A 17,171-nucleotide genomic window follows, 5' to 3' on the forward strand; every position below is an offset into this window, starting at 1 on the left:
CCATATAACAGCTCAAGCTCACTGTTGCTAGATATTGTCTGCTTTGACCAGTTACGTATCGTTATCAACCTCATAGTTTTAAAACACGTCTACTAGGAAGAGGTTTTCACACCCTTACAAGGAACGTTTCATTCCCTTTTATAACCAATGTGAGATTTCACAATCCACCCCTTAGGGTCTAGCGTTCTCATTGGCACACCACCTAGTGTTGGGCTCTGATGCCATGTAACAGCCCAAGTCCACCGCTAGCAGATATTGTCTACTTTGACCCGTTACGTATCGTTATCAACCTCATGGTTTTAAAACGCATCTACTAGGAAGAGGTTTCCAACCCTTACAAGGAATGTTTCGTTCCCCTTTCTAATCCATGTGAGATCTCACAATCCACCCCTTGAGGTCTAGCGTTCTCACTGACACACCACCTAGTGTCTGGCTCTGATGTCATATAACAGCCTAAGCCCACCACTAGCACATATTGTCCACTTTGACCCATTACGTATTGTCGTCAGTCTCACGATTTTAAAACGCGTCTACTAAGAAGAAGTTTTCACATTTTAATAAGGAATGTTTCGTTCCCTCTGTAATCGATATGGGATCCCACACATAAAGTCGGGATTTCTAGAAAGCTATTGGATTGTAGGAACCAAATCAAGTTTGAAATTATATGTTGATGAGTAGATAAAGGCACTAAAAGCTTGATTTAACTCCCAAAGAGCATGCGTTATCCCCTTACTACTAAAATTAGGTCAAAATAGCATTCTTAGATATGGAGGGGAGGGGAGGGACCCCCATTTCTTTATTTTCCCAATTTTGATTGGGAGATTAATGATGTAACCCCATCTTCCCCTTTTTATTATTATTCTTTTCTCCTTTCTTTTTATTATTATTCTTTTCAAATATAAGATATAGTGAAGAAAAGTTTGTGGATAAAAATTAGGTCATTAATTTTTGGAGGATAAATTAATTCTTCATAAGTATAATTATAATAATTGTCACCTTTCCAAATATTTTAATTAAAAAAATCCAAATACGTGCAAAGGAGGATCTGAGATTGATTACGTGTACCAACAAAGAATTGATAATTAATGTCTATACCAACAGAGTGTATCTTCTTTTTCAGTGGCTCAATCATTAGAAAAATTTATGATTAAGAGTGATTAGCTTGAAACAATTTTATGTTGGTTGATGTGAGATCATCTTACATCGGTTAGAGAGAAGAATGAAACATTTCTTATAAGGGTCTAGAAGTCTTTCCCTAACATACGCGTTTTAAAAACCGTGAAGCTGACGACGATATGTAACAGACAAAAATGGATAATATATGCTAATGTTGAGCATGGACAATTACAAATGGTATTAGAGTAGACATCAAGCAGTGTGTCAGCGAGGACCTTGGGCCTCTAAAGAGGTGGATTGTGAGATCTCACATCGGTTGGAGTGGAAACCTCTCCCTAGCAAACACGTTTTAATACAACTGTGAGACTGACGATTATACGGTGGGTTTGAGCTATTATAGCTGACCTCTTTATAATTTTCCTACTAAGTATAAATACAAAAGTTTATACCAATCAAACATTGTATCTCGACCCGACTTAGAGGACAATAACATTATGTTAGAATTAGGATGAAGTAGGGTTGTTTGAAAATTAGTTTAAACAACTTTGATAGAAACATATGATCCTCTAGGTAGCTAATGTAACTCCACTTTCACTCATTTTGGCACAAAACCCATCCATTTTTTTTCTCATTGTGTTCATTGTGTGGTTACATCAATCACAACTTAACATTGAGAATTTCCCAATGGAATAATTTTGTTTTTGAACCCAACAAATAATAATAATAATTAAGAATTCCCCTATGAAAATTCCCCCATAGCTGTGACAACTACTTCACAGCTGCAAGTAGTGTTTCTTTTTAATGTGTGCAGCCAATTGTCAAATCTTTGGGTCAAACAGACAAAACCCACCAACAAATCTTGACCATCCATTTGTCATCAACTTAATTTGTCCACATCAAACGAGCCTGAGTCTTCTTCTACTAACAGATATTGTCCATTTTGGCTTGTTACGTATTTTCGTCAGCCTCACAGTTTTAAAACGTGTATGCTAGGAAGAGGTTTCCCCCTTGGGAGCCGAGCATCCTCGTTGGCACATCGCTCATTATCTGACTATGATACCATTTGTAACAGTCTTACTTCACCACTAGCACATATGGTATATTTTGTCTTCCGTTTTAAAACGTGTTTACTAAACAGATGTTTCTATAAGAAATGTTTTGTTTCCTTCTCCAATCGATGTAGGATCTCACAAAATCCCTCTCGCAAGAGTGTTTAATTCACCCACTTAGGCAGTCTACAAACTTTTGGACATATGTAATCTTAAAAGTTTGAGTCTATAACTTTGTATATATTTGGTTTGTTTTTGTTGGCTCAATTATGGAAACTCTAAAGTTAAATATGTTTGGCTTAAAATAATTCTAGATTGTGTTATTTCTTAAGAATTTTCGTGGAAAGCATGTGAATGAGAACAAATCAGGTTCAAAGAACCCATGCTAGTTTATGGGAGTAATTTTCACTGTTAGAAGCATTTCAAGACAAGTACGTAACAAAAACTTACGAGATTAGGTATTTTACCCATAAGATAATAGACATGATCGAACCGATAAAGAAAGTAGAAGGACCCAGAGGTATATGACAAAGATCGGAGTTGAATATCAAAAGATAGAACGAAGCATATGCTCTAAGCTTTATATCGATCAAGTACAAAAATTTTATAAACCATTTTTGGGTAGTGTTTAAACAAAAAAGGGGAAAGAATATAAAGAGGACAAGAAATTACAAAGATAACAACCTCTGAGATTTGGCAGAAAAATGATATGAAAATGTGAAGTTTTTATGCTTTTTCACTTTTTTCAGGTAAAACTCATCTTTAGAAATGAGATTTCACTGCCATCCCTGTCATGCCTATTTCACTTTACCCTGGTGATTTTTTTAGCCTCACGAGTTTAGAAGAGAGGTTAGAAGTTCGAATCTCTAATCAGATTCAGCACCTGATGGTTCCTACATTTTTCTACACTATTCCCACAAACCAACACGATACTCAAGAGGTCACCTAACATGCTTAATTTTGAAGTTCCTATGATTAAGCCACTAAGAAGAAAGGTGCACCCTGTTCGTATAGGTAGTAACTTTCAATATTTTTTAAGTTTTTCTTAGTCATGATATTCTTAGGATCGCTCTCATTTGGATGTGGTCTCGGTTCATTCATGTACTCCTCCTTTACTCTACTGTCACATATATATATTTGCGTGTTGTAATATTGAAATTTGAATTTTTAGAAAGTGTATATTATAAAAAAGATGAAGAAAAGTTCTTTGCATGAACCCGATCCTCGTGAATTCCTTGCAAGGCAAAAGGCACGAAAGGAGGTGGGGACAGGATAAAGAAGGCTTCCGTGTCTCCACTGAACATCTCTAATCTCGAGCTTGTATTAGTCATGATACATTTTGAGACATTTTCCGATCGAACAAAAAGCAACCATGTAAATGTTTATGTCTAAAGTTGATAATATCATACAATATGTAAAATGGGTACCAAAAAGTTTAGATTTTTATTCTATTTTTCACATTACATGTGATGAAGAATGTTGTTTTCACATCTCCTACTCCATTTAGTTGCTTCCTTTTTCTTTCCAAACACTAAAAGAAACCAAAGGTGATGAATCTCATAATGAATTCTCTCAAGCTTACACTCACTTTATTAACCCTTTTAATCAAAAAGGGAAGAAGCCGTGTGGTGACCATTAAGCTCAAAAGCTCTCGAAATCTCTATTTAAAACCAAAAACCTAAACAAAAAGAGAGACAAGAATATGTGTTGCAAAACATGACAGACATTAGAACATTAAAAAAATGAAAAAGGAATGGGAAAGAAACATGAATATTTGGTAGAGTTTTTTTTGGCTGAATCCAGAAGGGTTGTGAAAAGAGAGAGACAGAGAAGATCCATGGCAGAAACCAACCAAATCATTGGAGGGACATACAAACCTCAGCTTCCTTCAAACATTATCTTCTCTAATGTTTGTCCTAAGCAGACAAAAAGGAAAATCTGCCCTTTTCCCCATTCTTTCTCTCTCTTTCTAAGTGGAAAAAAAAGAAACATTTGGTGACATAATCTTACAAGCTATGAATATCTTTGGCAAAGGAAGCAACCTAAAGTTGTGGGAAATCTTCACCAAATATAAGCAAAATTGACAAATCATTAGTGTATTTGGTTACCTAAACTCATGTTCTTTTTCTATTGGGATGTTATTTTTGGCTTTGTTATTCTTTGTTTACAAGTGGGCGAGTAAAATTTCGACAATTTATAGCTCGAAACTTTGACGGTTGTGTCAATTAAAACCTAAAATTTTGTATGTATACCCATTTACACGCTATGTCGAATTCTGTTCAAAACGTTAATTCTATCAATTAATGTAACAGTCCAATTCTACCATTACTAGATATTGTCTATCAATTCTTTCGTTTTTATTGCAATTATATGTTAGAGAGATAGTTTGCTTACACGGCATGCATGCCGGTCTCGATCGTGTTAGATCGGAACACCAGGTTCACCTCACAGTTTTGGAAGGGTCTTCAGAGGGCTTTAGGAACGTAGCTCAGATTTAGCACAACATTCGTTTCCCACTCCGATGCCGTTCGAGGTGGGTTCCCTATTTGGTCACATCTCGAGGCTCTACAGAGGAGAGTAACATCCTTTTACAGAAAAGAAAAAAAAATCAATTTATAGCGCTAACCTTTGACGATTGCATCAGTTAAAACCCTAAAATTTTGTAAGTATACCCATTTACAGGCTATGTTGAATTTCATTTACAAAACGTTCGTTTACGTGTGTGCAAACTTATAATTCTATCAATTAATGTAACAGTCCAAATCTACCACTAATATTTATTGTTTGTCTATTCCTTCGTTTTTATTTCAATTATATGTCAGAGAGATAGTTCGCCTGCACGGAGTGCATGTTTTCTCTATAGTGTCAAATCGAGACACCAGGTTCATCTCACAATTTTGGATGGGTTTTCAGAGGACATTAACAACGCAACTCAAGTTTAGCACGACATTCCTTTCCCACCCTGATGCCGTTCAAGGTGGGTTCCCTATTTCGTCACGTCCCGAGTTGGGTGTGTTTTTTTTTTGTAATTGAAAATGGGGAAATGGAAGTAAGAATACAAAATGATGAAAGAGATAAAAGGGCAAGATGGGTGTGTTTTTTTTATCCTTGAGTTACCATTAACAATAGTTGAATAAGGTATGGAGAGTGACAAGTGCTTGATATCCTCTAATTTATGCTTCTTCTTGCTTATGCCTTTAGCACATGCTATCTCTGCAGAACATGTCCTGCTTCCTGTTTACAACAAATATTACAACCTTCATTCAATTGTTTTTTCTCTCATCATCATGTTTCCTTACCCTACCATTAACTTCTCTCTCCTTCTTTCTCTCTCTTGTTCTTGTTCTTTCAAATTATCTCTTTTTTGTATGCAAATAAACATGATGGTCTGTTTCCCTTTGATGAGTCCCAATCTTCACAATTAGTACCCCATTCCCCACCATTCTTTTAAAAATTTGGAGTATGTGAGGGTAGATGGCTTGAAGGGGATAAAAACATTGGTAAAAAACTTAAGAAATATCCTCACTTGGATCGAGTCCCATTATGTTTTGCTTTGGAATGCTCAAAGGGCTCAACTTGGCAGCTGTTGTCTTCAAAGACTTAGGCATATGGGCTATGAAAACTCATCAAGAAAGCCACAAGACATACATAATAACTTGAAAATAAATAGAAAACTGGTCAATGAATTGAAATTACCCCAGATTTAGGGTTAAAAGCCCGTCAAAGCCCACTTCTAAAACATACGGTTTTTCTCGGGTTTCTCTCAAATTTTTTAAACAAGTCTAATAGAGAGAGGTTTTCACACCTTAATAAAAAAAAAATTCCTTAATTTCTCTAACCGAAATGGGATCTCACAATACACTGGGGAGTGTGCCAGCAAAGACGTTGGGCCTTGAAAGGGGATATTGAGATCTCACATCAATTGGAGAGAGGAACGAGTGTCAGCGAAGATGTTGGACTTCGAAGGGGGTGAATTGTGAGATCCCACATCGATTGGAGAGAAGAACGAGTGTCAACGAGGACGTTGGATTCCAAAGGAGGTGGATTATGAGATCCCACATTGATTAGAGAGGAGCGAGTTTCAGCGAGGATGTTGGACCTCAAAGCGGGTGGATTGTGAGATCTCACATCGATTGGAGAGAAGAACGAGTGTCAACGAGAACGTAGGACCCCAAAGGGGGTGGATTGTGAGATCCCACATTGATTAGAGAGAAGAGAGAGTGTCAACGAAAACGTTGGACCTCGAATGGGGTGGATTGTGAGAACCCACATTGTTTGGAGAGAAGAACGAGTGTCAGCGAAAACGTTGGACCTCGAATGGGGTGGATTGTGAGAACCCACATCGATTGGAGAGAAGAACGAGTGTCAACGAAAACGTTGGACCTCGAATGGGGTGGATTGTGAGAACCCACATCGATTGGAGAGAAGAACGAGTGTCAACGAAAACGTTGGACCTCGAATGGGGTGGATTGTGAGAACCCACATTGTTTGGAGAGAAGAATGAGTGTCAGCGAAAACGTTGGACCTCGAATGGGGTGGATTGTGAGAACCCACATCGATTGGAGAGAAGAACGAGTGTCAACGAAAACGTTGGACCTCGAATGGGGTGGATTGTGAGAACCCACATCGATTGGAGAGAAGAACGAGTGTCAACGAAAACGTTGGACCTTGAAAGAGAGTGAACTGTGAGATCTCTCATTAGTTGGAGAGGGGAACGAAACATTTTTTATAAAGTGTGGAAATCTCTCCGTAGCAAATGCAGTTTAAAAATCTGGAAGAAAAGTCCGAAAGTAAAAATCTAAATAGACAATATTTGCTAGCGGTCGGTTGACGTCCATTATTCCTCTCACTAATTCACCATCTTTATCTCATCATTTGCTTATACCAACAAGCAGCAGGTAGCTACCAAATTGAAAGCAAAACAAGGCCCATTCATGATAATTAAACAAAGCATCAGAGAAAGCCATGATATCAAAACACATAGAAGGAGACCATTTGAAAGACACACTTTGTGATATCAATTTTTAGGCATTGCCCAAAAAATGAGACTCAGCTGCCACTGCCACTGCCAACCGACACTGAAAACCACTCATTTTGCCCTTAAAAAGCTTCAATTTCATCTACTCTCTTTCACTTTCGGACCATTTAATTTGATAGGGTAATGAAGCTGAATCCCCCACCTTCTAGGGTTTTTGGACACTGTCCTTTTTGGATCCGCCCCACATAATGTAAACATGATGGTAAAGTTCAACATCCCCTAAATCATATATTTGAGGTTAATTCTAATTTGGAAAATATTTCTTTTATGACTCCAATTGGGGTACCCTACAAATGAAAGGGAAGGTTGTCCATAGAGTTTCACAATTGTGACTATTCTCTTCTCGTTAGGTCTCTTAATGTAATGTTGCACCTATGTCGGTTAAGTCTTCATACCTTAATAACATTAGCCAGCAAACACCTAAATCTACCAATTCCCGTAGTCCTACCATCTCTTAATTCTAATAGATGATCTTTGTCGATGAATCCTTTAGTTTAAATTTTGTATCTAATACATCACTATTCTTAGTTTCCTCCGCTAAACGTTTATGCTACCCTAATGGCCTAAACCTACTTAGATCCCACACAAGACCATCTTCTATCCTTTAACTAAAGGAATCAACTTACTAGGTTGGTATTAAACAAGATCTGTCATGTTATCCAGGGCTTTCCCTTTCAGGCTTCCCTTCAAAGTTTTTAAAACGCAATTGCTAGTAAAAGGTTTCTACGCTCTTATAAAGAATGTTTCGTTCTCCTCCGTAACCGATGTGGGATCTCACAATCCACCTCCATTCAAAGCCCATCATCCTCAATGACACACGTTCCCTTCTCCAATCGATATGGGACCTGGGTTTTTTGGGCTTCTCTTGCAAACTTTCCCCTCAAAGTTTTTAAAATGCATCAGTTAGAGGGAGGTTTCCACGTTTTTATAAAAAATGTTTCGTTCTCTTTTTAAAACGATGTGGGATCTCACAGTTTAAATTACGAAAGTCGACTATTTGACACAATCTTCGAAGTGGAAAGACTAATTACGAGGTTTTCAAAGAAAAGGAATTGAATAAGAAGAGGGTTTTTGGTGGCATCGGCAAACATTTGAATTGAATCATTTTGAGGTTAAACCAAAGACGTGTGATGATTTAGTGGGGAAAACAAAAGAGGTAGAAGGCTTGGGAGATGGGGTTGAAGCCGACACCGACAAGGACAAGGACAAGTCCTACAATAATGAAAAGAAAGAGAAAGGTGGGCCTTGTGAAGGGGTAAAGAAGATGAGATAATAAGGGTAGGGGGAGGCATTGTTGGGTGATTTGGAGGGTAAGTGAGAGACCCAAAAACAAGTGGGAATGTGTGATATTTGTACTTGTTCATTGATGATCATGTTATTCAAAACCATGTGGGTTTCACATGATTGGCACGAGCTGGCTAGGTTTTTGGTTATGTCGTGTTTCTTGTTCTTAAATGTTTTGTACTCCTAGTAGTTGCCTTTCTTTCTCTCCATTTTTAACTCTCTCTGTCCCCCATTAATGGCAGATTGAGGAACTTCACTGCCAAACCTCTGAGCCACCTTCTTCTCATCCATCGCTTTACATGTTTTTTCTTCTTTCGTTAAAAGTATCTAATAACTTCTTCAAAGTCTTGTACTAGTTTAGTATGTAATATAACTTTAAGATTTTTTTTTTTTTTTTAACAAAAGTTTGAACCGGTCAAGGCTCTATTAGACATAAAATTTAAGATCGTGTATATTCAATTCAATAATTTTTAAAGTTTCGAGACTAAATGTATAAGAATTTGAAAATTTAAGAATTTATTAGACATTCGTTAAAGTTTAGGGACTAAATTTATAATTTAATATTTTAAAGTTTTGTACGTATATCCATATTTTCATGGGATGGAATTAAGGTAGTTGCCTATGGAGGTTGATCCAAGCCTTCTCCGAACAGAATTCATATTTTGGGTGAGTCCCGATGACTTATTCTGATTGAAACTCTCGGTTATAGGTGATTTGAATTCCCTTGTTCAAATCAATATCTATGTCAGGCTTCCCACCTCTGAATTCAAATCCACTAGCAATGAGAATCCAAAATCGAATTTTTTGACTAACTTATCGAGAGATAATTGGATTTGTACCAATTGTTTATTCACAATGAATCCGACACTCTTTCGTTGAAAATTGTGATATCCCATATTGGTTTGGGAGGAGAACAAGAACCTTTCCCTAGCAGATGCGTTTCAAAGCCTTGAGGGGATGTTTGAAAGGAAACGCTCAAAAAAGATAATATATACTTACAGTGGACTTGAACCGTTACAAATGGTATAAGAGCCAAACGCCGGACAATATGTCAGCGAAAAGACTGTTCCCTGAAGGGGTAGACACGAGCCAGTGTGCCAATAACGACACTGGGTCCAAAAGGAGGTGGATTTGGTGGGAGTCCCACATCGATTAGAGATAAAAAAGAGTGTGACAACGAGGACGTTGGACTCAACGAAGGCAATAGGGATAAAATTGTATTCGTTCGACTTTTTAACGTACTATTGAATTTCTTATATTTATAATTTTATAGAAATATCTATCGACATTAATAATGACATCGATCAATTCATAATTTAATATTTTTCCATTAATGTATGGTTTTGCAAATCATACTACTTCAAAATTTTAACATTTCTTCATGGCCCAGCCCAAAGTGCTGCTTCTTGGTTTGGATCACTTCATAATTTTGGACCAATGGACCAGTTTTTGGTGTAGCGCTTAACAAATAAGCAGATCTGATCAGCTGATAATCCTAGATTTTGTAGTTCCTTTCCTGTGGGCTGAAGTTGATTTTCCAATAGCCTCCGCCGCCCTCCTCCGCTCCTCCGCTCCTCCGCTCCTCCGCCATGGCCTCCCCCTACGATCCCACTTCTCGGTCAGTCTTTGCAAATTCCTTCTCTGTTTTCTCATAGATGTTCGATTCATTTTCATTCGCATTAACATCGCTTATTGTTGAAAAAGGGAGGCGTTTCCTAAGAAGAAATCAGCCCCATTCAAGTTCTTGGTTCCTCTCATCTATGCCCCTGTTCTTCCTCTCAGTAAGTTTAATTTTCTGGGTTTCTCTCTTTTCCGATCATTTTGGATGATTTTCAATCTGGGTTTGTTCGAATTTGAGTTTAAATTTTGTTTTTCAGTTAGAATTGCGCTGCGGAAGAATCCTGTTGTGAGGGATCGGCTTTTCACGGCGGTTTTAGCTGGTGCTTTTGCCCATGGCTTTTACCTGGTGTATCCTTTTATCTCTTGCATTTGCTTTGATCATTGTTCATATCATATTGCAATGCGAATTCTTGATCTGAGATTTCAATGTTTGTCTGTTTGGTCGTTGTTGATCTGAGAATTGTGTCTCATCATCATTTAGCTTAGAGTTTGAAATGAAATGGAGTAGTATTACGGATTTGTTGATTTCGATTGATATGTGCAATTACTAGTGATTTTAACTTCATGCAGCAACCTACAATCCGAACTAGCCATTGTAGCATCAGGGACAGGTTTTTGGAGTTAGCTCACCCTCGAAGGGTCACAACCCTTAGTCCTAGCCATTGTAGCATTAGGGATGGGTTTTTGGAGTTAGCTCACCTTCGTAGGGTCATGACCCTTTGCCACAACAATTGTAGCATTAGGGATGAGTTTTTGGAGTTAGCTTACCCTAGGCTCACGACCCTTTGTCCCAGCCATTGTAGCATTAGGAACAGGTTTTTGGAGTTAGCTAACCCTCGCTGAGTCATGACCCTTTGTCCCAGCCATTGTAGGATTAGGGGCAGGTTTTTGGAGTTAGCTCACCCTCACAGGGTCATGTTGTCCCAGACATTGTAGCATTAGGGACAAGTTTTTGGAGTTAGCTCACCCTCGCAGGGTCATGACCCTTTGTCCCCGCCATTGTAGCATTAGGGACAAGGTTTTTGGAGTTAGCTCACCCTCGCAGGGCCACGACCCTTTGTCCCAGCCGTTGTACCATTAGGGACAGGTTTTTGGAGTCAGCTCACCCTCGCAGGGTCACGACCCTTTGTCCCAACCATTGTAGCATTAGGGACAAGTTTTTTGAGTTAGCTCGCCCTTGCAAGGTCATGACCCTTTGTCAGCCATTGTAGCATTATGGATGAGTTTTGGAGTTAGCTCACCCTTGCAGGGTCACGACCCTTTGTCTCATCCATTGTAGCATTATGGATGGGTTTTGGAGTTAGCTCATCCTTGCAGGATCACGACCCTTTGTCCCCGCCATTGTAGTATTAAGGACGGGTTTTTAGAGTTAGCTCACCCTCGTAGGGTCATGATCCTTTGTCCCCGCCATTGTAGCATTAGGGACAGGTTTTTGGAGTTAGCTCACCCTCATAGGGTCATGACTCTTTGCCCCAACCATTGTAGCATTAGGGACGGGTTTTTGGAGCTAGCTCACCCATGCAGGGTCACAACCCTTTGTCTCATCCATGTAGCATTAGGGACAGATTTTTAGAGTTAGCTCACCCGGGTCACAACCCTTTGTCTCAGCCATTGTAGCATTAGGGACAGGTTTTTGGAGTTAGCCCTCACAGAGTCACGACCCTTTTTGGAGTTAGCTCACTCTCACAAGGTCACGACTCTTTGTCCCAGCCATTGTAGCATTAGGGATGGGTTTTTGGATTTAGCTCACCCATGCAGGCTTACGATCCTTTGTCCCCGCCATTCTAGCATTAGGGACAGGTTTTTGGAGTAAGCTCACCCATGCAAGGTCACTGACTCTTTGTCCCAACCATTAGCCCCAGCCATTATAGCATGTGCTTTCTCACTAATCTTTGAGTTTGTGAGTGAATGGGCTGTTAGAAAAGCCATCAATGCATATTACCATTGGATGAACATGTAGGTCATACAAGGGCAAACGTTTAGAAATTAGACAAATGGTGTTAGAAAGGAGAAGGGAGCCTGGAGGAGTTTAATAGTGGAGAATGTGGTTACTTTTAAGGCATGATTGTCTAGTGTCTTGAGACTTAAGCGATAGCTCCCGAGACGTATCCATAGGTGTTTTAAGAGAAGCTCCATGGTTATTGCTTATTGTCGAATAGTTACATCCCGTGCACAAGTGAGAAAACTTCTCTCTACCAAGGACATTTAGTTATGTTTTATAGCCAAAAGTCATCCCGAACTCGAGCTCGGGAAAAGGATTATTTGGAGCCTTATGCATTTGGTTCTTACAATCTCATTAGGCCACAAGTTGCATGGAAATGCTTGTAAATACTCGAGCATTGGTCTTTGCTTGTCGTGAAACTTCTCGGAAAGACATACGATGGTAGTTTTGAAATTGGTTTAGAATTCAAACGCTCATAAAATAAAAGTTATTCCATTTGCATTGTCATTCATTTTATGTATAATATGCGAGTTCCTTGACGTTTGAATGTTCAGAACTGATATCTACGACGCCGAGAGCAAGTGATCCTTGGATACCCATAATTCTTTGGTATCATAGCTTACTCCAATGGAAATAAATACAGTACATTATTGATGGATGCCCTTTGTTTACTCGGTCTCTGAGCACTCTGCCTTTGAAAATTTTGAGTATTACTTGCTACACTTCATTATTGTTCAAATCAATTAATGCTTTCCTTTTTCTTCATTTTCTGTATTACCTGTCTTCATCCATATAGTATATTACATATTACATCGTGCGTAACTCCCATGCAAACAAGATATGTTCTTTAGAACCTAACTAATAAGAGAGAACAAGAATCATGGTCTCTTCCTATATCCCACCTCGGTTGGAGAAAAGAACGAAACATTCCTATGAGGGTGTGGAAACCTCTCTCTAGTAGACGTGTTTTAAAACCGTGAAGCTGAAGGCGATATGCAACGGGCTAAAACAAACAATATTTACTAGTGGTGGGCTTGTGTTGTTACAGATGGTATTAGAGCCAGGCATCGAGTGGTGTGCTAATGAGGATGTTGGGCCTTTAAGGGGGTTGAATTGCGAGATCCCACATCAGTTGGAGAGGGGAACGAAACATACCTTATAAGGGTGTGGAAACATCTCCCTAGTAGACGCATTTTAAAACCATGAGCTGACAGCAATACGTAACGGTTAAAACGGATAATATATGCGAGCTATTTATAATAGCCCAAACTCACTGTTAGCCAATATTGTCCTTTTTGGACTTCCCTTCAAGGTTTTTAAAATGTGTTTGCTAGAGAGGTTTCCACACCCTTATAATGGGTGTTTCGGTCTCCTCCCCAAACCGATGTGGGACCCTCCAATCCACTCTCTTTGGGGCCAGCGTCCTTGTTGGTACATTGCCTCATGTCCACCCTCTTCAGGGCTCAGCTTCTTCATTGGCATATCATGTCTAGCTCTGATACCATTTGTAACAGCTCCACTGCTAGTCCATATTCTCCTCTTTGAACTTTCCTTTTCGGTTCTTTGAACTTTCCTTTTCGGTGGGTGTTTGGTAAAAGACATCCAACCAACCCCTTTTTTATCTTTAATTGTGCCCTCTACCTTTGGTAGGCCCCTAAAATGATGCTAAAAACCTCTTTCTCTTCCACTTTTGTAGGCTACTTGGTGAGCTAACGTTGGCAATGTGTCACGCACCCCATGTTTGTTGAGTTGTGTATGGAAAAAGTGCCATATCCTCGTGACACTTCGTGTTGGATACTCTTTGTTGCACTTTGCCCACAATCTTCCTCGTGTATTCCTTGTGCCTTCACAAGCCTTCCATTTAACTCTTCCCTCTATTTAAACCCCTTTCTCTCGTTCTTTACCTATAACTCAATCCAAATTGCTATCACTTATCCTCTCTCTCAACATGGCTATCGTTTCTAAGTTCATTGATTCAACGATGAAGAATCGTGTGTATGGAGACGTCGAACATAGACAATTTTTTGCTCCAACATTTGTCTTAGGACAAGGAGATGATGACGACGACGATGGAAGCTACGACTATGCTCCAGCAGCATGAGCCTGTAGCTATTGAGCTTAAGAATATACGTTGACATGATTAGTAGAGAGAGATTAAGATTTTAAATGGTTTCTTCGTTGTATGTGTTCATTTGTACGTACAATGTGTAATTTGCCCTTTCATGTTCTCAAGAGTCTTTTCTTTGTCAAATGCTTTATAGTATGCTTTCAAAGATATTGTGGGGTGAGCATATTTGTTCACCACTTCAACCATCAATTGGGTTTATCTCATTTTTTGTTTTCTCCAACCACTTATGAATATTCTTTAGGGTCCAACGAGACGCTCACACTGCCTGGTATCTAACTTTGATACCAGTAGTAACTGTCTAAGTCCATTGAGTTCAGAATCTTACGAGACACTTGAATTGAAACTTTTAAAATTGGTTAATGTTTTCTAATGTAACACCCTAAGCCCCCAATAGGACTACATTATCTATTTATATCAAATTTTTTCTAATAGTGAAAACTATTCTCAAAGACCAATACATGCTCTTTTATCATATTTTGTAGATACTCACATGCTCTTACAAAAAATTCAAAGAAATCACCCAATATAGAATTACTTCAAGTATTTGTAACTATGAAATTTTTGTAATTGAGCTACTAAGAAGGAAGATGTATTTTGTTAATATAAGTAATAACTTTCGGTTATTTTAACTTTTATTCGGTCTTGTAACTATTTGTAACTATGAGCTATGGTCTTGGTTCACTAATTTACCTTTCTTTTATTCGAGGCGTCACATACCCACCTGCTTTTGCTTTGATTTGTCCTCTTGTTATTGTACTAGGAGAAGTTCTACTCTTAACCAACCGTAACCGCTCGATTTTTTAACACTTAATAAAATAATCCATGTTAATCTGTGGGATACTTTTTACTCTTAAAAGCAGAGTTCAAGATAATAAAATAACATGATCATGTTGTAGAAAAAAGACATGTCGGAGTTATTAAGTGTCAAATATGCATTCCAAATCCTGGTCAAAATCTTAGGCATGATATTACGTCAAATTTCTGCATTATCTAAATTTTATATTTTCTATCCACCACTTAAAAATAACGTAACGTTTATAATTCAACATTAAATTAAACTAGTTATTCTCCGTTAATTGATATAATTCCCTCTTTAATTTGAGTTTGCTTTTTGAAAAGTAGTTGTGATGAACGAGTAACCATATCAATTAAAATAGTTGTCATCACTAATAACCGTATGTTGAACACAACTCTCTGTGGGAAACACTCGCACACTCTATTAAGACCAATCAAGAAGAGATTTACAAAACACTCCGTAGAAATTACTACTTTGTATTGCTTGAGATTTCTTGGGATGTTGAACTAAGTAGGGTGGAGGGTATTTATACTAGAGGTAGTCAATTTATTCCTAAAATTTCTCAACGTTTTTTTAAAATACCTAAATCATTTTCCTAAATGGTTGGGTTTAACTCTATTGGGCTAGTGATGATATTTTAACACTCCCCCTCAACACTAGTCCTCATTCGTTGCACCATGTTGAGCTGACAACGAAAACTCTCATGTTCCCCAGTATTCAGTCATTTTGTAAACAAGTCTGTCACTTGATCATCTGTCTTGATCTACTGCATCTCGATTTCTTCATTCAAGACTTTCTCTCTAATGAAATGGTAGTGTACCTCCACATGCTTTGTTCTAGCATGAAACATCGAATTTTCTGCTAGGTGAATCACAGATTGGTTGTCGAAATGAATTGGTATTGGATAGTCAATTTTCTTCAGCAATGTACTTTCCCGAGTTGCTCCAGTCGCTGCTTTGTACTCTGTTTCTCTAAAAGACAATGATACTGTTGGTTGTCTTTTCCTACACCAAAAGATTGTTCTTGAACTGAGCTTGAACACATACCCGATACTTGACCTTCGAGTATCGTGATATTGTTTGACATATCTCAGGGTCCATCGAGCCGCATCCAAAGGAAGCTTCTTCAGACTTCGCATGTACTGACTAATGACTCCAACTTCATTATCAAATCCATTTGGTTGGTTCATGTAGATCTCCTAGTCCAACTCTCCATGCTAGAAAATATTTTTCATATTCATCTGCCAAAATTTCCAATCTTTATTTACCATAAGTTCTGGAGGAACCTGTATGATAGTTATCTTCACCACTAGACAAAATGTTTCATCATAGTCTAGTCCATATTCTTGAGAGAATCCTCGAGCTACATATTGAGTCTTGTATCTTTTGATTAATCCATTCGAGAGACATTATTTCGTAAGCCCACTTGTAAGAGATGAATTTGACATCTTCTGGTCTTAGTACTAGTTCCCAAGTTTGATTTTGCTCAAGGGCTATAATCTCTTCCTCCATCGCTTTATGCCAAATCGAGATTTGTGATACATCCTCATATATCTCTGGCTTATTAACTCTGTCTTCTACAATAGTTGCGTTGGCATACTCTAGACTTGGCTTTTGGATTATTTCTAACTGTCTTAGTTGTTGAGGTGCCCTTTGTTTTTCACTAGGTTCACTTGGTTGAGTCATGCTCACCAACACTAGTGTCACTTGAATCTTCAGGCACATTAGCACTTAAGCAAATGTGTACAATTTGCTCCCCCATCTTCTATGAAATTTCTTCAATTTGCTCCTCCATCTTCTGTGGAAGAATTTCTTCAATTTTCTCTCCGTCAGAAGAATTTCTTCAATTTGCTCAAGGCTTGGTAATACTTCCTTCTGAGGGCCACTTCTCTTCCATCGCACCACTTTGATCATCAATCATGTGGTTTGAGTATCCTGAATCAATGATCCAATCATTCTCATAATCGATATGGCCTCCCATCATCGCCATGAGTGCTAGCTCATCTTCTTCTATGACATAGAGTACCTTTGCATCTCATTCCTCCTCCATCTCCATGTTGGAGGATGCCACATTGCTCTCAATAGATTTTTTCTTGGACCAACAATCTCTAGACATGTGGCCCTTCTTCGAGCAATTGTAGCAAATGTCTTCAAATCTTTTCCCTTGAGAACTTTGGTTGTCGTTCTTCTGAGCTCTCC

At 38.5% G+C, this 17,171-nt stretch overlaps 1 protein-coding gene and 1 long non-coding RNA gene across 8 annotated transcripts; both read left to right on the forward strand.

The window, feature by feature from the left end:
- The first annotated feature begins 9,959 nt into the window (after positions 1-9,959).
- LOC111465738 lies at positions 9,960-12,814 on the forward strand. Its single transcript, XM_023110266.1, has 4 exons — positions 9,960-10,105; positions 10,192-10,268; positions 10,365-10,455; positions 12,604-12,814. The coding sequence occupies exons 1-4, from the start codon at positions 10,077-10,079 to the stop codon at positions 12,632-12,634; spliced, it is 228 nt and encodes a 75-aa protein (XP_022966034.1). The 5' UTR covers positions 9,960-10,076; the 3' UTR covers positions 12,635-12,814.
- Positions 10,462-12,597, forward strand: LOC111465751. 7 transcript variants are annotated; one of them, XR_002714263.1, is made up of 4 exons: positions 10,462-10,856; positions 11,057-11,563; positions 11,599-11,760; positions 11,902-12,597. It is a non-coding gene; the product is annotated as an uncharacterized LOC111465751 (long non-coding RNA). The 7 variants fall into 7 exon arrangements; XR_002714262.1 differs by having other exon boundaries at positions 11,057-11,760; XR_002714264.1 differs by lacking the exon at positions 11,599-11,760.
- Positions 12,815-17,171: the final 4,357 nt, after the last annotated feature.

Source organism: Cucurbita maxima, unplaced genomic scaffold, assembly GCF_002738345.1.
Source record: "Cucurbita maxima cultivar Rimu unplaced genomic scaffold, Cmax_1.0 Cma_Scf00029, whole genome shotgun sequence".
In the NCBI taxonomy this organism is placed as follows: domain Eukaryota; kingdom Viridiplantae; phylum Streptophyta; class Magnoliopsida; order Cucurbitales; family Cucurbitaceae; genus Cucurbita; species Cucurbita maxima.